Below are 21,685 nucleotides of genomic sequence, written 5' to 3'. Positions count from 1 at the left end.
TAGTACACTATAGCAACCTGTGATCTTTGATGACACTGTCTGTGGTATAAAAGTTGGAATTAGTCTGACTCAGCAGCAGTGCATCAAACAATGATGATCTCATGACTAAGAGAAAAAGGGCTCTTTTGCTGCTTTCTGTTGCTTTAAAATAAAGCATCAAAAGTAGGGAACACCAAATGAAGATAATTCTTTTAAATAAACAGTCTCTATTTCTGAGCTGTTTGAAGTGACAGTGACAGATGCTGAAAGGAGCCCCTTGAGATCATCTACTTGTGTGCTCAGAGCAGGGTCAGCTACAGCAAGTTACCTAGGTCATCTGAAGCTGTGTTCAGCTGAATTCTGACGGTGTGTAAAGATGAGCACTACACAGTCAGTACCAATGTTCGATCTGCCTCACAAAAAAAAAAAATTAAAAAAAAAAGAAGTTGCTTTCTAATTTCAGATTACAGAGATTATATTTTCTAGTTTTTAGTGTGTCATCATAGACGCTTGCCCTCTCAGAGAGCAGAATGGGGAAATGTGCAGCTCTCCACTCCCTCCCTCAGATATTCACACATAATAGTTAATATCCTGCCAAACTTTTTCTTCCCCAGGATGAACAGCCCCAGCTCTCTCAGCTTCTCTGCCCATACTGGATACTCCAGTCCTTCAGTCATAGCTATGGCCCTGCACTGGACTTCCTCCAGTACATCCATATCTTCCTCATGCAAAAGACTGGAGTTAGACCCAGCATTTCACACACATCTGCACTCACAGTGCAGAGAAGAGGGGTATGATCACCTCTCATGATCTGCTGGCAAATTTCTGCCTATCAGGCCTGGAATGGTCTTGCTTGCCTTTGGTGTAAGGGTGCGTTGCTGGTTCATTTGCAGCCTGTAGCAGCACAGTTCCCAAATCCTTTTCTGCAAAGTGTTCAACAAATCACTCCCCTACTAACATACTATCTTCCTTATTTCTGACTTTAAGATATTAACAATGCCTAGAGTAGTGAGAAAAATTAGGACCTGTAGGACCTGGCATATTCCATATGAGTGGTATCTTGTTGTCCAATGTCACCCAATTAAAGGAGACCAAAAATAAACATGAAATATTAAAAAAAAAAAAAACACAAAAAAAAAAAAAAAAAAAAACAAAAAAAAAAAACAAAAAAAACCAATCAATAAGAGTATCTAACAGAACATACACTAGAATTCTTTAGTGCCAGAAGTGGACAGTAAAGAGAGGAGAGTTTTATGGAGTTATAAACATAAAAGCAAAACATGTCCCAAATAGATCCCACCTTTAGAAGGTAATCACATATTTGACATATATGAAGTTGTTTTGAAAGCTGATTTGCAAGGTTTCCAGAACTGAAAAAGACAGTTTACTGTCAAATACGTCTCTTAAAGAAAAAAAACCAACAAACCAGGAATGACACCATAGGCTTACAAACTGCTCTTTTCTTTTTCCCTAAAACACAGGCATTGTCTGCCTTTTCAATGAATGCTGAATCAACTTTATTTATCAGAAGACAATTGCATCTGTAACATTAAACAACAGCCCATTGTCAATTTCACCAAAACGATGGTATAAGGATAAGACAATCAGGATGTCAAATGTTTTCCTCATCGCTGTAACATCTCAGATTTGCCTTCTGTCACTAACAAGTTTGCTGCCATAATATGATCTGCACTACAGGCTAAGCTATGCCTAAAACCCATTTAAATTCTTTCATGTATACAACTCACATGAAAAAGTACAAGTATAAAACATAAATCAAAAAATAAATTATTGCCATTTTGTTTTGTATAAAACAAAATGGCAATAATTAACCATGCATAAATAGTACAAGAGACCAGAGTATCTACTCACCAGTGCAATCCAGCACAGCTGCACATACTGAAGACAAAACACTGTTAGTCAGACTTTTTGTTCTGCTTCAAAAAATGCAGAAACAAAAGCAGCAAAACTACTACAACACCTTTTCTGTCTTTTTCAATTACAGGGTGCCATAATATCCCCTGGCACAATCAGATAGTTCTTGATGACAGTTGATCATTTGCCTGCAAGGGGCAGGCAACCAAACTACAACCATTATATATCACTTAACATTGCACTTCTACACTATTTATTTCTGAATTCCTGAAGGTGAATCTCAAAACAGGCTCCATTCATGACAAAGAAAGCACTTAAACATTTAATGGCAATGATTTTCATTGGAGGTAGCTGGTGGCTACCTCCTTACTAAGGTAGTAAGAAAAGGAAATCAAACTATGTATTAAATGTGATGTTAATAAAGCTTAGTTACACACCTATATGCAAAAGCCTTGAACTAGGATGAAAATCCTTACCTTTAATGTTGCTGTTTCTGAATATACTCTGAATTTCAGAACTCACTGAAACATCCTTGATCAAAAAATCACACAGGAACCTAGTTACTTGAGAACAAATTTCTTTCTACTCAATTAACTCAACATATAGTAATTGCAGGGCACCCCGCATGAAGGAAATGATTAGCATCTGACTAGGCTTTGGAACACTGAACACTCACTTTATTAAAACTATACTATATTGCATTCCTATATTAAAGAGAGATACTATACTATATTATACTTACTACTAACTAACTAGAGAACCTGTGACTCGCTGCTCAAGAGTTCTGACAAACACACACGTGGATCTAATTGGTCAATCCTTGGGTAAACAATTTTCAAAATGCATTTTACATGGGCACAAACACAGGAGTTGCAAATGAGATAAGAATTGTTTTGATCATTCTTCTCTCTGCTTCTCTCTGTTCAGAGGGCATGTGAATACCACACTCAACAAAGCACACAAGACAATTCATTTTAATTTCAAAGAAGGAAACAGTAGAATTCATTACAGAAAAAAGGTTTACAAGCAACTTTGCAGCAGAAAGCCTGTGTCCTGAATGGCAAATTGTAGCAAGGTGAGGCATGGGGATAGGTGGGTGATCAGAACAGCAGCTGCTGATAAAGAAATGTGCTGGCAATTCAGAACAATGAGTTATAGCTTTTGATGTCAGATTTCCTTGAATAAATGGGGAGTTGCTAAGTATTTTGATACTGCAAGCAACTGCTGCTATTATTTTGAATAAAAAGAAAAAAGAAGAACTGCAAGTTTGCAGAATATTGTTTACTGGGAATCAACACATCTTAATCCAAGTTTTCACAATACTCAAAGCTACATAAAGTATACAATAGTCTCAATCACAAAAAACAAGCAGAACAATTAAACTACGTAAGGCCTTAAAAGCACAGTGTGTATTCTTGGAATATTATTTTGTTCCCAATTAGGTTACATATAATTAAGTTTAATTTTCATAGTTTTATTCATGTAAAATGCATTCAAGGGAAAGGCAACTTAAGTTTATTTCAATATGAGTTAATAGAAAAAGTCAATATTCTCTTGTCACTTCTCCCACCCCACACAGGCCCAATTAGTAAAATTTCCATACAAGACTCAAAAAAAAAAAGCTTGTACACTAAACATCCAAAATTAAGCCTGACCAGACAACTGCTAAGTTGTAAACTCCTTATTACAATGTTGGAAAAACTTCAAGGTTCTTCTTAATGACACACTGTGGCTCTAAAAAATCAGTGTTTAAAACTACATGGCTCAAAAAGTCTTCTAGGTTTTAAGTGTGGTTTCAAAGAGGTATTTTGTGGCCTCAGTAGCAATCACGTGAATGATACTTGCATTACAACAATGATAATTTATGGAATAATTTTGGCAAGATTAAGGCTCCTGAGAACATGAGCGGATACATGTTATTATCCTGAAAGCTAAGAGACAATATGAGTACAAAATAACTAAAGGAAAACTAAGCATAAAAGAAATACAAAATATGGGAAAATATATCTATTTTGCCCCCCACTCCCTGTAACAGGCATGAGTAATTTCCAGTGACTGTTTATTCTCATTACATACATTAGTATTTGTTCAGATTTCATGGCTATTACATTTTTACATAACAACAGTTTAGAAGTCAATTTTTTAATTACACCTGTGCAATAGAGTAAGTCACAGTACACTCTGAGATGTTTAAAAAATATTTATAAACTTGGTTTTGATATGCTAAAGCACTTGGCAACACTTTTACAGCATTTGGTTTCATATAATTAAATTTTCTTACAGTACTCTTTGTGATTTTTTTCTTTACATCTAAGAGAAAAAAACTCACACAAAGAAATATGAACTGCCAAGTCTGACTGCAGGATCATGTAATTCCAGTTTATAATGCTGACATTAAAACCTTCATTAATTATGTTGACAAATCATTACCTGTAGATTTAATGAAGGCAACCAAGATGATTTGAAAACACAACATTCAGGTTTTAAGTTATATATTTATCAAAGTGTGCAGTTCTGCAGTGAAATGAAAAAACATGTAAATACACAATTAAAGTTACAAGTTCACCAGTTCCTGTGACACAAACTGTTTTAATCTTTCAAGGTACTGTCCATAGAGTTCCACATCATTATGGCCCGCTCCTTCTACCCACAGTGGTTCTACAGGTCTCTGGCAACGCTCAAATAATGCCAGACCATGTGAAAAGTCAATTACTTCATCTTCAGTTCCATGGATTATTAAGACAGGAGATGTTATTTTAGAAATTTTGTCAATGCTGTAAAGAAAAAGATTATATCTATGAAAACAACAGCATAGTTCTGAAATATGACAGGAGTTTTCTTCAGTTAAGATCTACTTGTTTTTTTTTTTACAGAAACATATTGCAAACGACTTTGTTCACAGTTATCCAGACTAACAATTCACTGGATAGAACTACTTCTTAAAATTAGGGATTTACATCTTATGTATAGGAAAATAAATTACTTCTTTACAGATATCCACTAAAATAATTAGTGGCCCAAAGTGCCCAGAATGTTTACAAAGTTTTGTAAGCTTCTTCAAATCAAATGCTCCTTTTTGATGTTTTTACTAATTTTTCTCCAATTATTTTATTAAACCTTTGAAAAAAATTTCAGAGAATATGTCAGACTACTTGCTTCTCTAGTTGAAAACTTCTGTTATAGAGAAAATGCATGCTGGATAAAAAAAATATCCTACAACTTACTTTGGGAATGCATCAAAGCAGTATGTCTTCTTTGTGTCAGGAAAAGCTACTCGCATTCCTGAGGTCAGTGGAGAATGAAGAATCACAGCAGCACTTTCATACCTAGCAGCAAGATCCACAGATGGTACTGTTCCTATACTCTGGCCATATATAATCACATTTTCAGGGCGAATTCCATACCTAGAAAATTAGAAATGTTTAAAAAGTGGCATATAAAGTGAAACAGACACAACCTAGAGAGCAAGGCAAAAAAAAGCATGTCTGAAGATGAAAATTTTCAGAAGGGTATCAACTATGAAACAGGAGGTGGTAGAAGAACAAGCAAGTCTGTTCTATGACATTCCTGACTGAAACACACAATTATTTATTTACTCTCTATTTTCACTAATTTTTTCCCTATGCCTGAATGATATTGAAATAATGATTTAAATTTTCAAACATGGATTTGTGAATGCAATGTGCCTTGTTAAAAGTCTTTATTATTAACTCCAGCGGACCTACAACAGAAAACTGATTAGAGTCTTAATAGCTCTTTGGTTATCATCACATGAAGCATAATCAAGCCTGCAAAAATTTGGTCAGCTTTACTCTTCTGCTACCTCATAAAACCTGCAAGCTGGTAACATTGTTTATAAATTTAGTCAGACTTAAAGCAGGCCCATCCTGACAGTGATCAGTATAATGATATTGATCATTCCATGTAATAGCCAAGAAGATTGTTTTTATCAACTTGTTCTTATCTAATCCACAAGCAAGACAGCCCAACACGGAATACGGAATTGAAGTCAAAGCCTTCCTCCTAGTAAGATGTAATTAACAGAGGCAAACAAAAGAAACATCTAGTTAACACTCATACAAGTAATTTTAATATATTTTTCAGCATTAGTGTGAATACAAAAAGCAATTGCTACCCAAGTTACACAGGAAAAGCCTGTGAAGAGAATGGTAACGAGTCCAAGAACAGTGCCTGCAAAAGATGTGAGCTGCTGATCCACTGCCCTGTACCCCTAACCAGGCACTCTTAGCACAGGTCAGACTGCAGCAGCGTACCTAAACTTGGGAAAGGAAGTACCTTAAATAGGGAGGGATACCACATTGCATTAATACCAAACCCAAGAAAACCCCATACACAAAAAAACCCCAAAACTAACAATAACCACCCTTCCCAAAACCCCACAAAACACACCAAACAAACCCCTCCCCATCACATCTTAAAATAAAGTCCAAAGCCCCCAAACTAAACCAAAAAACCCAAACCAAATGTTCTCATGCATTATTAAAAACTTGTTCAACTTTTTAAGTAAGAGCACGTCACTGTGGAACAGCATGAGGTAGGTTTGACTTTGCCAAATTAACTCTAAAAGGAATGAAAATCAAGCGCATGAAAGTGCACCTGTTACCTCATCTACAATAAAGGCATGCATATTTTCTGTCAACATTATATTAACACCTATAGCCAAAAAGAAGTTATCAAATCACTATATTTTGCATTTCTCCAGTAAAGTCAGGGGAGCAGAAGTACAAAAGAAATTCACAAGGATCTTACAAACATCAGTAAATAAATGTATGGGTAACCAAACACTAAAATCAGTAAAATCTAAGAGACTAAAAATCAGGAACATTAGGAAAAAAAGTGTTTCATGTGTACCAAAACACTCAAATTACCACCCAACAAAACTCCCCCAAATCCACAAGTACTTCTTAATGAGCCAGAAAAAAATGTCCTCTAAGTTGCATCCATATATAATATACAGTTAATAAAATAACACATATCTAGGAAGATTTCAAGACTGTAGTATTACCTACATGTTACGTACGGTAGCAGAACTCATTAGGCATGCCAATAACTTGTTAAATTTGGTATAAACCCCACTATTTACATCTAACATTGTCTATTTAATATTCATCTGTTTATTTAAATTGGGTTCTGATAAAGTGAAATGTAAAAGGTTTTAAAGTATTAGCCTAACACAGCAATCTTGCTGCATCATGACTACTTAATCACTGTTTCCTAGAAGAGTTTCTAGTCATAATCACATCATGATCAAATTAGGACTTCTAAAACTCTAAGTCTTCATCATCAGCCTGGAACTACTAGCAGGCCCTTCATACCACAACAGTTCTCAAAGAAAAAGCAATTTAAAGCATTAACAAGATTTTCTGAAAATTCCAACACAAAATAAATTAAAGCTTTGAAACAAAAGACCAATCTAAGGTCTCCATTATCTCTGCATCTCTTCTGAAACACCTGAGAACATAGCACCTATCCTTTTACAATTCATCTCCCAATTCACATCACATTTGTCCACTGCAAAAGTACAGTACAACCTTCTCTCCTTCCAACATAATCTGAACAAAACTTGCATTAATACATTGCATCACTAGTATGGCATGTCATTTGCACAGCACATTATGATAGAACTTTTTTCAAATAATAAACCTGGCCAATTACTACACTTGCATTTCCTTGGATGTTGAGTTTTACAAGATACGGGCCATTACACAGGAATTTAAAGCACAACTTAAAAACTATATTTTAGAACATATATTCTCCTCTTTCTCATTCTTTCCTCTATTTTTTGATCAAATTCCTTCAGCCTGAAGACAGATAAATGATAGCTACAAGAAAATAAGCCAAGAAAAGCATTTACAATATCTGGATTAAAATCCTTACTCCATCACAGTCAAATACATTGCCTCACAGTGCCCACCAGAAAATACATGTTTTGCAATCTGTACACTAAAGAAGTCAATAACTCAAAGTGGTGGTTCAAAGTACACTTCTGAATATTCTGGCTTGAATAAGATGAAAACCTAAATAATCAACCCCTGCCTCTCAAATAACAAACTCCAAGCAGCTTGGAAAACAGATTACATCTGCTCATTCCAGTCTTCTCTTTTTCTTTAGTGGGTGGATCCTGCCTGGGTGCCAGGCACCCACCAAAGCAGCTCTCTCCCACTCTGCTCCATGGCTAGACAGGGGAGAGAAAATTTAATGAACGGCTCATGCGCTGAGATAAGGACTGGGAGAGATTGCTCATCAAATGCCATCATGAGCAAAACCAGCTAGAAGTAGAGGTATTAACTGAATTTATTACTAACAAAATCAGAGCAGGATAATGAGAAGTAAAACACACCTTAAAAACACCTTCCCCCCACCCTCTCCTTCCCAGTTCTACTGCCTACCCCAGCAGTGCAGGGAGACAGGGAATGGGGTTATGCTCAGTTCATCACATGTTGTTTCTCTTGCTGCTCAGGGGGAGGAGTCCTTCCCCAGCTCACCATGGCATCCCCCTCACAGGAGGCCGTTCTCCATGAACTTCTCTGATGTGAGTCTGTCCCACAGGCAGCAGTCCCCCTCAAACTGCTGCAGGGTGGGTCACTCTTCCATGGGGTACAGTCCTTCAAGGGCAGGCTGCTCCAGCGTGCACTGCTCTCTCCACAGGTCTCCCATGGGGTCACAGCCTCCCTTCCCTACTCTGGTGTGGGGCTCCTCTGGTGCCTGGAGCACCTCCTGCCCCTGCTTCCAACTGACCCTGGTGCCTGCAGTGCTGTTTCCATCACATGCTCTCCTTTCACTCTTTTCTGGCTGAAATTACAACTGCGCAATTTTTGTTTTTCTCTCTTCTTAAATATGGTAATGCCTCTGGGATAATATAATTTCTAATTGGCCAAGCCTTGGCCAGTGGCACAACCATCTCTGGAGCTGACAGAGACTGGCTCTCCCAGAAATGGAGGAAGCCTCTGGCAGCTTCTCACAGAAAGCACCCCTGTAGCCCTGTGCTACCAAAGCCTGGCCATGCAATCCCAATATAATAGGCTTCTGAAATAGAAAAAAGAAAGAACCCAACTGTCCCTCTGTTGCTATCTCTCAAAAGTATCACTTTACAATCTACAACAGAAAAATTATTTAAAAGGTAACTGTTTTTAAGTTTCCTACTCATAAAATTTGTTTACTTCTTTTGCAGACTCATAGACTGTTAAACTTCATGAAGTTTTGTGCCGAATTATCAGATGACCATACCTGGTCTCCCAAAGGAGGAGTGTCAGATCAAGAGAAAAAGTCACAGTAACATTGTTCTCTTAATCAGTACCTTATAAGTACAGGCAATTCTGAGGAAGTGGAATATGAAACTTACAGAGCCATATGCTTCAAGTAGTGCCTCTGGTTACAAGAGGTCAAAGACATGCTGTAAAGACTGTTGCTATCTTTGAAAGCTCATTACATTGATAATAGGACTAATGTAAACACTGTTGTCCACTCAACTTATCTTAGATAACCTGTGTCAGCATAGACAGACCTTCAGCATGGGGGTGAAGGTAATGAAGGGTGGTTTTAGGTTTGGGGATTATTTTTTTTAAGCCATAATCACCAAAAAGAACCTTGGAAGAAAACCTCAAAAATAGCTATGCACAGGTGTACCAATGTGCTGGTTTTGCAGAGAAAGCACTATTCCTCATGGACCAGATATTCTGGGCAGAATCTGGTACAAAACTTGATAGATATTTTCTGCAGTTTAAAGGCTGACTGCAACATCTTTCTCTTTCCCAGAGCAGCTGAGCCTTCAATTCCTTTCAACACCCAATTCATCCTTTATGTTCACACACATAAAGGCTACCTGCCTGGAAAGAGATGGAATCTAAAGAGCAGTTTTGACACAGAAGCTGTGTTCACATAAGCTTCTGACATCCTTACAGAGTGTCTAAGCACTCATGAATTCCTGCCTCATCACCACACTAAAGGCACAGGTTGATGTCACTACAAAGCTAAGCTACTGCTGAGCAGAAAAGAACCACTTTCCTATTTGCAGCTTCAGCAATGCATTACCCCTCATTTGGCTTTAACAGTTAATGAAAGGAACTAAATAAATCTTGTCTGGGAGTAGTGGAGCAATTGCCTTAGTGCTCCTTTGTGCTGCCTGTGCTCAGGGACAGGCAGGAAACAGCATGTCACTGTTTGGTGAGGAAGGAGCAAGCCAATAAGGTGTTGTAACTGTCCAAAACTGTTCCAGTGCTCAGAACCAGGGCCCAAGATAACATTAATGAAGCCAGTATTCTTTTTTGTGTCCCTACATATGCTGACCAGATACAGATGGTCACCTTAAAAGAAGCAATCCTAAACACTCTTTTCAGCTTCTGGAAGGAGAAGAACTGCTAAACAGTAATGAAATATTCTTTTTCATGTGATTTAGCAGAAACTCTTTCACCATTTCCTTGATATTTCTGTCTTTGTAGCAAGACCTTTTCTGCACTTTACTAAACACTTATCTTACTGGTGGTCCACCTTTTCTCTGCCCCTCCCTTCTCTTTTTTCTCTTCATGAATCATAGAACAGTTTAGGTTGAAATGTAATATAGTCCAAACCCTTGCCATAGGGAGGTAATATTTCACTGAATCAAGTTGCTCAAAGTGCTGTCTGACCCTTCCTTAAACAGTTTAATTAGATGTACATCACTTACACTGGATATTAACCTTATTTTAATCACTGGATATTTATCACACTACCATGGTGTGCAATAAGCAAACTACAAAATGCATACCTGGCAGAGGCAAGGCAGGTAGAGTTTTTTTGTTCCTTTAGTTTTCCTTTGTTTTTGGTTTTTAACTTCATTTACCTTTAAGAAACAAAAACTAGAAGAAATTACCAAGCTACAGTGTCAGGTTCTTAAAAAATACCTGCCATTTTGATCTGGACATACATAAAGGGGGGCAAAGTAATTTATATTTACTTCTGAATTATTGCTCTTAGTCTAGAAGACTTGATAGTTTTGCAATAATGAAATAAAGTATCAATAAGATCAAGCCTGGAACAGTACATTTTCCATAGTACCTCTTTAGGCTTACACTAGATGCTCTAGAGAAGCTACAGTTTGCAAAGCTATTGCAATACATACATTTAGAAACCTGGGCTAAACAGGTTTCTAAACACAGCCTAAACACACCACTTGGAGCACATGAAACAAGGGGGAACATACTGAGGGAATTTTCAATGCACATTTGGAATCTTTTGTCATCACAGACATAACACATGAGATTACAGCTGCATGTTGCAGAACATGTAGGGCACGAACCTTATCCACACCTGTAACTCTCAATATTTTAGGCCATGAATAAAATTCAGGAGCATACAGCTCTTCCTCAACTGATGTGCACATCCCCCTTCTTGTGCATACAATATTTTACAATGGAAGAAAAAAAAGGAACTATTTTTTTTATGAGAGGCAAACCTATTGTCCACATTGTATCAACAAACTGCATATTCTGTGCCTCTCTCATAGTTTGGCCTTTTCTAAACTTTAAAATGCTATCAATACAGTTGTTCTATTGTCAAGATTTCTTTTCCATAATAATTTAGCTACCTTTCCCTTTCAATTTAAATAAAACTCCAAAATACACAAAGTTCTAGTACCTCAACTTCTAGCTGAACTCCCCCACTTTTATTTCTGAAAGAAAAAAAAAAAAAAAAAAGTAGTTTGTGAATTGTCAAATGAACACTTTTGGCCAGCATCTGAAGAGACTCAGTATTATTCCTATACCTGGCTGTTTAATTTATGGACATTCTGTCCGCTTTGACATCATCCGATGGTGAGATTTACCCTTCAATTTTCCAATTATTATGCAGTCCATGACAAGCAACAATGAAGGGGCTGTTTTGCTTCCTACAGGTAAATCTGGTCATGAGGCAACTCTGGCACATCTTCAGAGGTTTCTGAATGAGTGCCACTTGCCCTGCATTTGCCTGGGGCTGGATAAACCTTTCCACCCTTGCTAGGGTGTCATCAAAGGCCTTCAGAGACCAGAACAGCAGAAAATAGGCGTATCCCAAAATTACTCCTGGCATTTCAACACTTGGTAGTTATGACAGCTGGAAAAAGAATGTCCTTACTTGCAGCTTTTATATAGTCCCATGCACATGAATATGCAACAATGTACAACTTTTCCAAAATTGATGAAGGCAGTGAATCACACCACCTTCTTTCATGGCCATCATCCACATAGGTAGTTACTGCTTCCTATTAACATCTTCAAAGGAGATAAATAATAGGGACACAATTCAGCATCTACATCTGCTGTTTACCTGTTCTGATAGGCTCCCAAACTAGTTTTATGTATTCACTTTCATGAATATTAATATTCACAGCAAAATCTCATCACCACACCCAGTACAAGTTCCAGATTATTTCACCCCAGGTGTCCAGTCCCCACTGGACAGCTGTGCTGATTTGAAGGTAAGTGGATTGCCTTCCCAAGACATAAAACTTAAGATTCGTATCTTAAGTTTTATCACTAGTATCTTAACTAAAGACTAGCAAGTTTTTACCACAAGCGGTTTTGTTGACTATAGAATTAAGTCTGCATAAGCACTTCAATTACCCCAGAAACACCTTTTAGTGCTGGGTTCTGAGATTTAATTTTTCAGAACAGGGAGTGCAGCGAGCTACGGCTGCGATCAATCTCTGAAGGTAACGTCTCCCTCCTTTTCTTCATCATGTCACAAACTGCGAGGCAGAGTTTAAAACTCTCGGATCCCTTTCTTATCTCATCAACAAGAACTTCCAAGGAGTTACAGCTATACTCACATTTATCCTGCAAACAATCCATTCAACCACTTTGTTTTTGCAGAATTAGTTATAAATGTTAAAGATGGTACCAATGAGAAACAGACTGAACAATCTATGCTATGAAAGGGAATCAAAGCTGCAGCAAATGCTCAAAGGCTCCAATCTGGTCCAGATATACATTGAGTATTTTAATACAGCTGAGCATTGTCTCAGGGCTCAAAAGAATACCACAGCTGGATAACCAAACTGGTCCAGTATATCCAGAGTTAAGTGCAGAACTTCCCCCTGATACATCCAGCATTCAGATACAAGGTTGAGACCAGGTCAGTCAATTGGAAAGCTGTTCTAAATACAGCTTTCTGTACAGATGTAACTGGTAATGCCAGCCTCTTTTTCAGCAATAGACCAAATTCAGTTCATATGTGTAAAATTCACAAGTTGGACAGACCAATGTAAACTTTATACACAACTACCTAATTTCTGCAGGAGATGAAATAATAATTAAAAAAAGGCAGACAAAAAGGGATTGAGGTGAGGTCATTCTTGAATCTTATATAAATAAAATATATTTATATCTTGAAGATATAAATATATTTTATAAGATATATTTAGAGGTCTCCCCAACAATGTCTGCTGACGAATGAGAACACCTATATGGGACATTACAGTCACAGAATAGTTTGGGTAAGGGACCTTTAAAGACCCTGTAATTCCACCATCCCTGCCACGGGCAGGGATATTTTCCACTAGACTAATCTGCTGAAAGTTCCGTTCAACCTGGCCTTGAACACTTCTTGGGAAGGGGAAGTTGCCCACATTTTCTCTGGACAGCCAGTTCTTCTCATGGCAACTTCTCCGGGCAACCTGTTCCAGAGCTTTAGCACCCTCACAGAAAATAATTTATTTCTTATATCTAATCTCAATCTACCCTCATTCAGTTTAAAGCCATTAGCCTGTGTCCTATAAATTATGAACAATCTTATTTGTTTAGAGAAAGTACACTTCATTGCTTAAGAATAGTGGTGAGAATTCAAATTGCAATCACATTTCCTTGCAGATTTTATATTCAGACATTCATTATGAGGAAGAAGAAACAATAATTACAAATTAGTTTATAAAACAGAGCCTGTAAAAGGACATGAAGTATTATGTTTCACCATCTAGTTCTCTTCCATTTCCTGTTACATTTAAATAGTTCACACTGTCTTCCAAATTGTTCACAAACCACATCACGTTTTTGGTAAATGTTACTGGGTATTTCACTGAGTAGCTAATGTCCAGATCACCTACCAGCTACAAACCATAGTCAACAGTGCACCTAAAGCAGCTCTTGGCTTATGGAACAGCCATATCTCAACTTTCCACTGTAATAAAAATAAACACCAAAATCCAATCTAGCAACCTAATATGCATGTCTTTTGAATAGCTGATGCCAAAAACCTGTCCCCTGTGGCTGAATGAAGTTTATGATAATACGCTTTTCCCCTATTTAATACATGGATAACATATGCTTCTTTGAAAAGAAATATCATACTGTTGTTGTAATGTAAAAGGAGTGCAAGACTAAATGTGCATTTAAAGCACTGAAGAGGGGTAATCTGCCCATTAATACTACATTGATGAAGTTCTCAACTCACTGTGACAATTACGAGGATCCAGGATTTAAAGCCCACACGGCCTTACGCTAAGTCATATTCCTGATACTATAATTATTAAACAGGATGCTCAAGTTGAAATGACTGAGCCATAACAACACTTCAGATTTTTATACCTTTTTGGTGTAAAATATACAAGTGTTCTGAGATTTTTCTGATGAGCAGTTATGATTGAATACTATTTTTAAAATAGTTTTTATAGTCTGGGTATTTGTAACATAAGAAGACTATTGAGCTAAATGGAAAAAAATTACGGCGAAAATTGTTCTCAGAGAAGCTGCACTTATTTGGTGCAGGATTCTCCAGGATTCTCACCTATATTAGTGAATGCATTCACAGTCTTTCATCTTGCTATTTTATGTCCCACAAAACCAGAGGCTTAGAACACAGAAATTGCTGAAATAACATCTTTCCTTAGCATTTTTTCTTGTCCATTTTATTCCACTTGGGTTAACACCACTGCTCCAAATTCCTCTTTTTTTGTTCCCACCATAACGTATTTACACAGATCCATTACAAACTCTCCCACACATTATATTTTGTGGTGACAGCTTTCTATATAAAGCAACAAGATGTTTTCTCCCTTTGGAAATGCTGTAGCTGCTCCTCAGAATTCTGAAACAAAGGTGATCTCAACACCATACAGAAATAAGAGTCTCACCAAGTTCTCCTGCACCAGCTTTTACTCTGCCCCTTCATACAAAAAAAAGTAGGTGATGCAAATTATCTCAAGAAACATCCTGCATCTTCTCACATTTACATCACAACAGTGGTTAATTACTGGGGTATCAATTATTATAGATTCATCCCAACTTTTTAATTTTTGCAGCTGAGAAGATTCCAAACTATGACAATAAGGAAGATCCTGTAATCGTTATTAAATTTAATTCCATTTCAATTTTTCTAGTCCATAAGTAATAGGCACTGATCCTGCTTAATTCTGACAATGCCTTCAGCACCAGGCACCACCAGTCAGCCTGGATATGAATCCACTAATTCTAAATCACAGCATTGCTGTTTCAACTACTGATGCATGTGAAATAAAACCATTTGACAAGAATGCTGTAAAAGGAAAATAGCAACTAATATCTTACCTTGTTCTAAGAGCCACCCAAGCAGCATCAATGTCAGCATAGAGATTCTTCTCTGTAGGCTTCCCAGAACTTGCACCATATCCAGAATAATCATAGGAGAATATGTTGCAATTAATCCGTGAACCCAGTCCTATATAAAAGCTGCTCATCTGACCCAAGTCAACAGCATTTCCATGTGAGAAGAGCAAAGTGTACTTGGCATTAGGCGAGCAACGCACGAACATACATGCAATCCTGTTGCCTTTACACGTTCTAGTCATGAAGCACTCAATGGCATCTTTTTCTCTAGAAGAATATTGCCAGTCTGCTCGCTCTGAGAGATGCAAAGTCCAGCGACTGCCACTCTCATCACACATCAGTGTGTATGTGGGATCAGGAGGTAAGAATGCCAGCTTAGAGGCAATTTTCCCTGGGCATGGTGGACAACAGAATAGGCAACACAGTTCACTAAAGGAAAGATTATTCATCTTCTAGTCTGAAATGGGAAGAGAAAATAGAATCAGTTTCCAGGTACAATGTGACATTAAAAAAATGCAACTTACAAAAGAAAAAGTGAACATAACATCTCTAGAAAATAATGCATAACTTCTGAACATTTAACAAAACAAAGAGTTAAATACATATACATATATTTCCATGTAATATTTAATTTTGTATTATTAATTGCTTCACAATAAGTATATTATCAAAGAGGAGTGATAACTCTAAAGCCCTGCCAGATATCAAAAGTAAAACATGATTACCCAGGGAAAGAACAAGCATGAATTTTGGAGTTTCTTCAGAGGAAATTAAATTCCTCATCTCAAGACATTAAGAAAAGTTTTCTTCCCATTGACAAATACATATGTGATAAAGAACAATTAAAACATGTTGTAGAGTTGCAGCATACTAAGGTTTGCAGCTAAAAATCACTACAGCATCTCCTAAATACCAAGAATGTGTATTGCAATCACGAGGTATGGGCTCCTGCAAGCACTATCAGAAGTATGAAGGGTGCACGAAGGTCAAAGCTTGGAAGACAAAACAAGATGATGCTTCTGGATTAGCAAACATTCTAGAGCTTTGGTACATGAAAATGTAGCCATAAACTTTTCTTCACTCCTCATACTTGCTGACACAAGTGTTTTGAAAACCTTTAAAGAAGTTCTTAGCTGTAAGAACAATACAGCTCTTAGCTCTATTGCCCACAGGAATTGGGATTGTATAAATGACACAATTAGGGGGTTTTTTGTGCTTTAAGAGAGACATCCCAAACTAAACCACAGATATTTGTTAAAACAATATAATCTATAGCACCAATTCAAAGCATTGGTTTTCACAGTGGTGGGGGGGAGAAAAAAAATCAACACACCTACACCTAAAGCAAGATAGGTAAAGATACAGCTGCCCTTAAAATAGCTATTGTGTCCTCTTAATTGAGAGCAGTGAGAAGGGAGTGGGGGAAAATCCATTGTTGCAGCAGTATTTTTTCTCAGAGATAAGAAGAGCAATGAAATTTAACTGGAAACCAGGACACCAAAGATAAGCATTTACTCTACTTTCCTTGTGTTAAGGCATCTGACACTTCATTCTAACTTAACTTTTTCATACCAAATCTATCTACAGGTCTCAAGTTCACCTCCCGATGGCTCCCTGTGAACATAAACATTTACAGTTTCACATACTGACTTTGACTCAAGCTACAAAACAAGCAGATTTCATTTGTCTACAGTACCATGCTGTTCCAGAAGTATTTGGGTCATCCAACAATAAAATCTTACTGCTAACTATGACACCTAACAATATTTAGATATTTCAAATTTTGTCCTTAAATTTGTACAGAAACATAACTTTCATGTGTAAATTTATTTTTACAAAAGCTTCAAGGACAGTGCTGCAAAAACACTTTAACATGTATCACAGAACAACTCTCTGTATTTTTGGATGTGTGAATGGTCTCTTCCTGGTGGTACAGTATGAAAGCATACTGCAAACAGTGTTACATGGAGCATGCTTTTAGAGCAGCAAAAACAGGCACAGTGAGACAGTCTGCCAAACATACGAGCATTCGTGGAAAACCACAAAAAAAGAAGCTGCCACAGCTAAGGTTTTTCACCCCATGTCTCTAGTTTTCTTCAAAACAGAGGGTAACCACACAAGCTTAGACATGGGAGATCAACACTTCCAATTTAGAGGATATGGCAGGAAGTACTGATCAGCTCCCATAAGAAGGTAGATAGGCTCTTAAAGAAGATCCTGGATAAAAGACCATATTCCTACCAGCTGAAGTAACAATAATATTGTGTTTCAGCACAATTAGTCACTCAAATTTGGAATAACTCATCCTGTCAGATGAGTTTACATGAACATTAAATTTCAGTTATATCCACAAGTCAGGATAAGTGGAAGGAGTCTATGGAGAAAATTTAACTATTAGCAAAAGGTTTAGATTGTCTTATGCAAAGTAAAAATCCTATTGTTTTGGGGGTGGCGGTGTGTATTTGTTCCTTCTTCACTTCTCTTGTAATTATGAGCATCAAAGAAGCAACTTCTTTCACCTCTACTTAATGAGTTAATTTTCACAGTCCAGTCTCAACATGCTTTTTCCCAAGTACTTATGACAGAGTACTCAAAATCACTTCTATTTCTATCAGAAACTATTAAATGGATCTGCTCCGAGTGAGTTTTCCTATCTTTACAGAAATGCTGAAGGTGAAGTTAGATATTATACCTTATTCTAAGGGGGTGATTATTATTTTTTTGTGAAAAATTTAAAAGAACTTGTACCTCCAAAAGTAAGATCTAAATAGTTTGTTTTGCCCAGGAACAGCACATTGCACTCTATATCAGCATATAATGAGAACTACAGAATTTCTTATTTCTTCCAAATCCACTTGTCAGAAAGAATTAGAACAGGAGTTTACATTACTTGTAAGTATAAACAGCCCTGCAACACTACAAATATGATCTCACTCAGAAAATATTTGCTATTTACCAAAGTAATTTCAGAAGACTGGAAACTGGCCTGCATGATTCACATACAGGGCAGTACTGCAGTAAACCACAGGGAATTAGCTGATGTGGTGGTACTGTCCCCCAAGACAGCTTAAATGTGCTAAAAATGGGCTGCCAGATATAGCAAATGACATGCTGAAGACAGCAGATGAAGTATTATTCCTCCCTTGTGCTAGACTAATGCAGGCTTTATGTATTGATCTTTTAATCCAATGGAAAATTTGCCTACTGAAAAAAAATTCTGATTCTAGAGTTATTCTCTAACTAAATAATGGCTAATAATAACTCTTTTCTTTAAAACAAACACATGCTACTTTCTTCACTCAGAAGACCCAAGACAACCAGCAGGTCACTAACTGAACCAATTCAATACAAAACACCTATTGAACTTCTACAGGAGAATAGCTCCAACTAAATGCAAACAATGTTTCTATTATACTGGAACTGGTTTGTCTTTTACTGTGACGGATTGTGTTCACATGAGAGTGTGAATAAGCTGGATGTGTGTCTATCTGGATTCTTAGCGAAGCTGAGGCAAAACCACCTCTGACTAGATTACTTTAAGCACATGGTTCCACAAGTACACATGAGTAACTTTAATGGGACTCATTTGACTAAGATATGTTGTGAATACCTGAGGTACAGTCTAACACCTTCTGAGTATGTATGATGTAAATCTTTGCGCTCATTACAGCACCATCAGATTCTGAGATCAACACATCCCAACAATACAACCATCTCACCTTCTACTTGACATTTCAGTAGTAATAAAAATGCCGGTGCTGTTCCACAAACACAATTCCTACAGCTGGTAAAACACGCTAACAACAAAAAGAATACAATAAAGAAACATACATCCCCTTTAAAATTATACTGCATTTTTCATAGTAATTAAGTATAAAAATTCTGTGGAAGAAATAGCAGAAAACTCTTCTATTGCAGCAGTAGAGGCTAAGAAACAAAACAGATCCAAACCATACTACTTACCCCTTCTGGGATAGCTTTTATAAGGAAAGCAAGAACATTTTATCAATTTTATCTCTTTAACTCTCATGAATAAAGACCTAACATATAAAATTACAAATGTAAAACTGCCCACAGGCAGTGATTTAAATTCATTCTGTGGCAATTAGCCTTTTCATAAAGGCTGACAGAAGGCGGAAAACGTCTATTTAATCTTAAAGAACACCTCAAGGATTTATCTTGTGCTTCCTAGGATAACACAAATGTAATTTTTTCACATAAGTAATTATTCCGGTCCCCCTATCTCTGTACATAATAACAAGACAGTGGAACCTATTATTCACATCTTTGAATACTTCACTATGTATTACTCTCAAAACCAGCCCAACCTTGCAAATACTTATCTAGAAATCTCATATCCACATTAAATATAAATTATTCTAATTGTTTATTTAAATTAAATTGTCTATTTCATGGGAACTATTCACAAGAACAAAGCCAAACGCATAAATACAGTTGCTGGTTTAAGTGTTGTTCAAATCATAACGGGCAAGATATTAAAATTGTTGGGGTTTTTTTTTTGGTTGCTATTTGTGTGTATTTTGTTTGTGGGTTTGTTGTTTGATTAGAGGTTTTTTTCATCTTTACTTTTCATTATCTACTGCTGAAACAAGAAATTCTAAAGCATTTTTCCTCTCACTTTCATTGAGCACAATACAATGAGAACTTGAGTTCAACCCACTACTGAAGTGCCAATAATTATTTCAACACCTGTGTAATATTAAAAACGGAACAGAATGATATGAACATCCTTTAACTAGCCCAACAGTTAAAGCAACAAAATGTTCAGAGAAAAAGAAATCATTAGTGTCTGATTAAGTACCGCAGAAAAGGATTAAGAGAATATTAAGAAAGAATATGCAGTAAGTCCAGAAAACAACACAAAGGAAGTACATTCAATTATGAAAAAGCTATATTAAGAAATACTGTGAAGTAAATATTTAAGATAGTTTTCAAAGGACAAAGTAGGCTACATGAAAACAGAGACGCCTGATGAAATCCAAACTTTTACTTTGGTTAATTTGATTCTAAACAAATAAACACCCCTTCTAGTCTTACAAATTCTAGCTATTTTAACTCTTATATAGCGACATTAGTTATCCTCTGCTGGTCACTGAATCACCGTCAAAATCTAACGGCATAGCTGAAAAAAGAAAGGAAACATTAACAGGAAAATTTAACTGAAAACTCCACACATTCTTTATCAACCGAAGAACAAACGAAACCTCTAAAGGTTCCCGATAGACAAATGCGGGATTAAGCCGATTACATAATGCCTTACATGCTCCAAGCAAGACTCTGCCCCGGCGCTGCCCGGCGTCCCAGCGCAGGCCGGCCGGCCACCGACACGGAGCTCCGCCCTAGCACCGCTCGGCGTTCAGGTGCTTCTACCCTGATTTCCGCAGCCATGAACTTTCCTAGTTAATTACTGACCAAATACTTTAAATTTTTATATAATACCTGGGAGTAATGTTGAGGCCAGCGTCACTCCCACCCTCAACAGCAGAAGCTAAAGGAATAAATTTAACCAGGCTGGCGGGAACTAAATTGCCTCCGCCGGTGTCCGCATCTGAAAAGGGTTTCGCCGAAGCCCTCAGCAGCGTCTCAAAGGCACTGTTTGGAGCCGCGAAAAGCCAGACTTTAACACGCGTGTCACAAGTCAGTGCGCCCGTTTCCAACAAAGGAGCCCAGGGCAAAACCACGGAGACGGGAGCACCGGACAGCTCGCCCACATCACCCGGGCACCGCGGGGCAGGCGACACTCCCAGAGACCGCCGAGCCCAGCGACACAGGGACGCGGCCAGGGGGCTGGCGGGGCCGGCAGCTCCCCGCCCGGTTCGTGCCGCAGACCGAAGCCTCTCTGAGGAAACGCGGCGGCTGCCGCGGGCCTTCCCGCTCGCCCCGGGGGCCGCCACACGCCTGCGCCAGGCGGCGCGGACGGGCCGCGGGTCCGAGCGGGGCAAGAGACACGGACGGACCCGCGAGGAGGAAACAACTCGCCCACACACCGCGGCAGCGGATCACCCGCACACGGTCCATCCCCGCGACGCCGGGGGAGGACGGCCCCTACCTGCACCTGGCGCTCGGGTCGGCGGGGTCTGGGGGCGCCAGCTGTGCTGAGTAAGGGCGCGGCGGGAGGCGGCCGTCAGCGCCCGGCCCCGGCCGGAGAACGCGCGGCCCTGGCAGCGCCGATCCCGCCCCGCGCAGCCTCCGGAGCAGCGCCCGCCCGGCCTCGCCTCGCCCGCAGACTGCACCGGCGCGGGGGCGGCCGGGGCGGG

At 38.3% G+C, this 21,685-nt stretch overlaps 1 protein-coding gene across 1 annotated transcript; it reads right to left on the bottom strand.

Annotated features, from left to right (window-relative positions):
* Positions 1 to 3,120: 3,120 nt before the first annotated feature.
* Positions 3,121 to 21,659, bottom strand: ABHD17B (abhydrolase domain containing 17B, depalmitoylase). Its single transcript, XM_064403753.1, has 4 exons — positions 21,478 to 21,659; positions 15,390 to 15,864; positions 5,079 to 5,258; positions 3,121 to 4,628 (listed from the first exon to the last, which is right to left on the bottom strand). The coding sequence occupies exons 2-4, from the start codon at positions 15,854 to 15,856 to the stop codon at positions 4,409 to 4,411; spliced, it is 867 nt and encodes a 288-aa protein (XP_064259823.1). The 5' UTR covers positions 15,857 to 15,864; positions 21,478 to 21,659; the 3' UTR covers positions 3,121 to 4,408.
* Positions 21,660 to 21,685: the final 26 nt, after the last annotated feature.

The sequence above is a fragment of the Passer domesticus genome, chromosome Z (assembly GCF_036417665.1).
Source record: "Passer domesticus isolate bPasDom1 chromosome Z, bPasDom1.hap1, whole genome shotgun sequence".
In the NCBI taxonomy this organism is placed as follows: Eukaryota; Metazoa; Chordata; class Aves; order Passeriformes; family Passeridae; genus Passer; species Passer domesticus.
Note: the sequence above shows the minus strand (reverse complement) of the source record. Positions and strands in the feature narration are given on the sequence as shown.

Excerpts from the sequence above, each read along its gene's own strand:
- ABHD17B (XM_064403753.1), bottom strand. The coding sequence starts at position 15,856 with ATGAATAATCTTTCCTTTAGTGAACTGTGTTGCCTATTCTGTTGTCCA. Across the intron at positions 5,259-15,389 it reads TGGGTGGCTCTTAGAACAAG|GTATGGAATTCGCCCTGAAA; the intron begins GTAAGATATTAG and ends CTAATTTTCTAG. Across the intron at positions 4,629-5,078 it reads TGCTTTGATGCATTCCCAAA|CATTGACAAAATTTCTAAAA; the intron begins GTAAGTTGTAGG and ends TTTTCTTTACAG.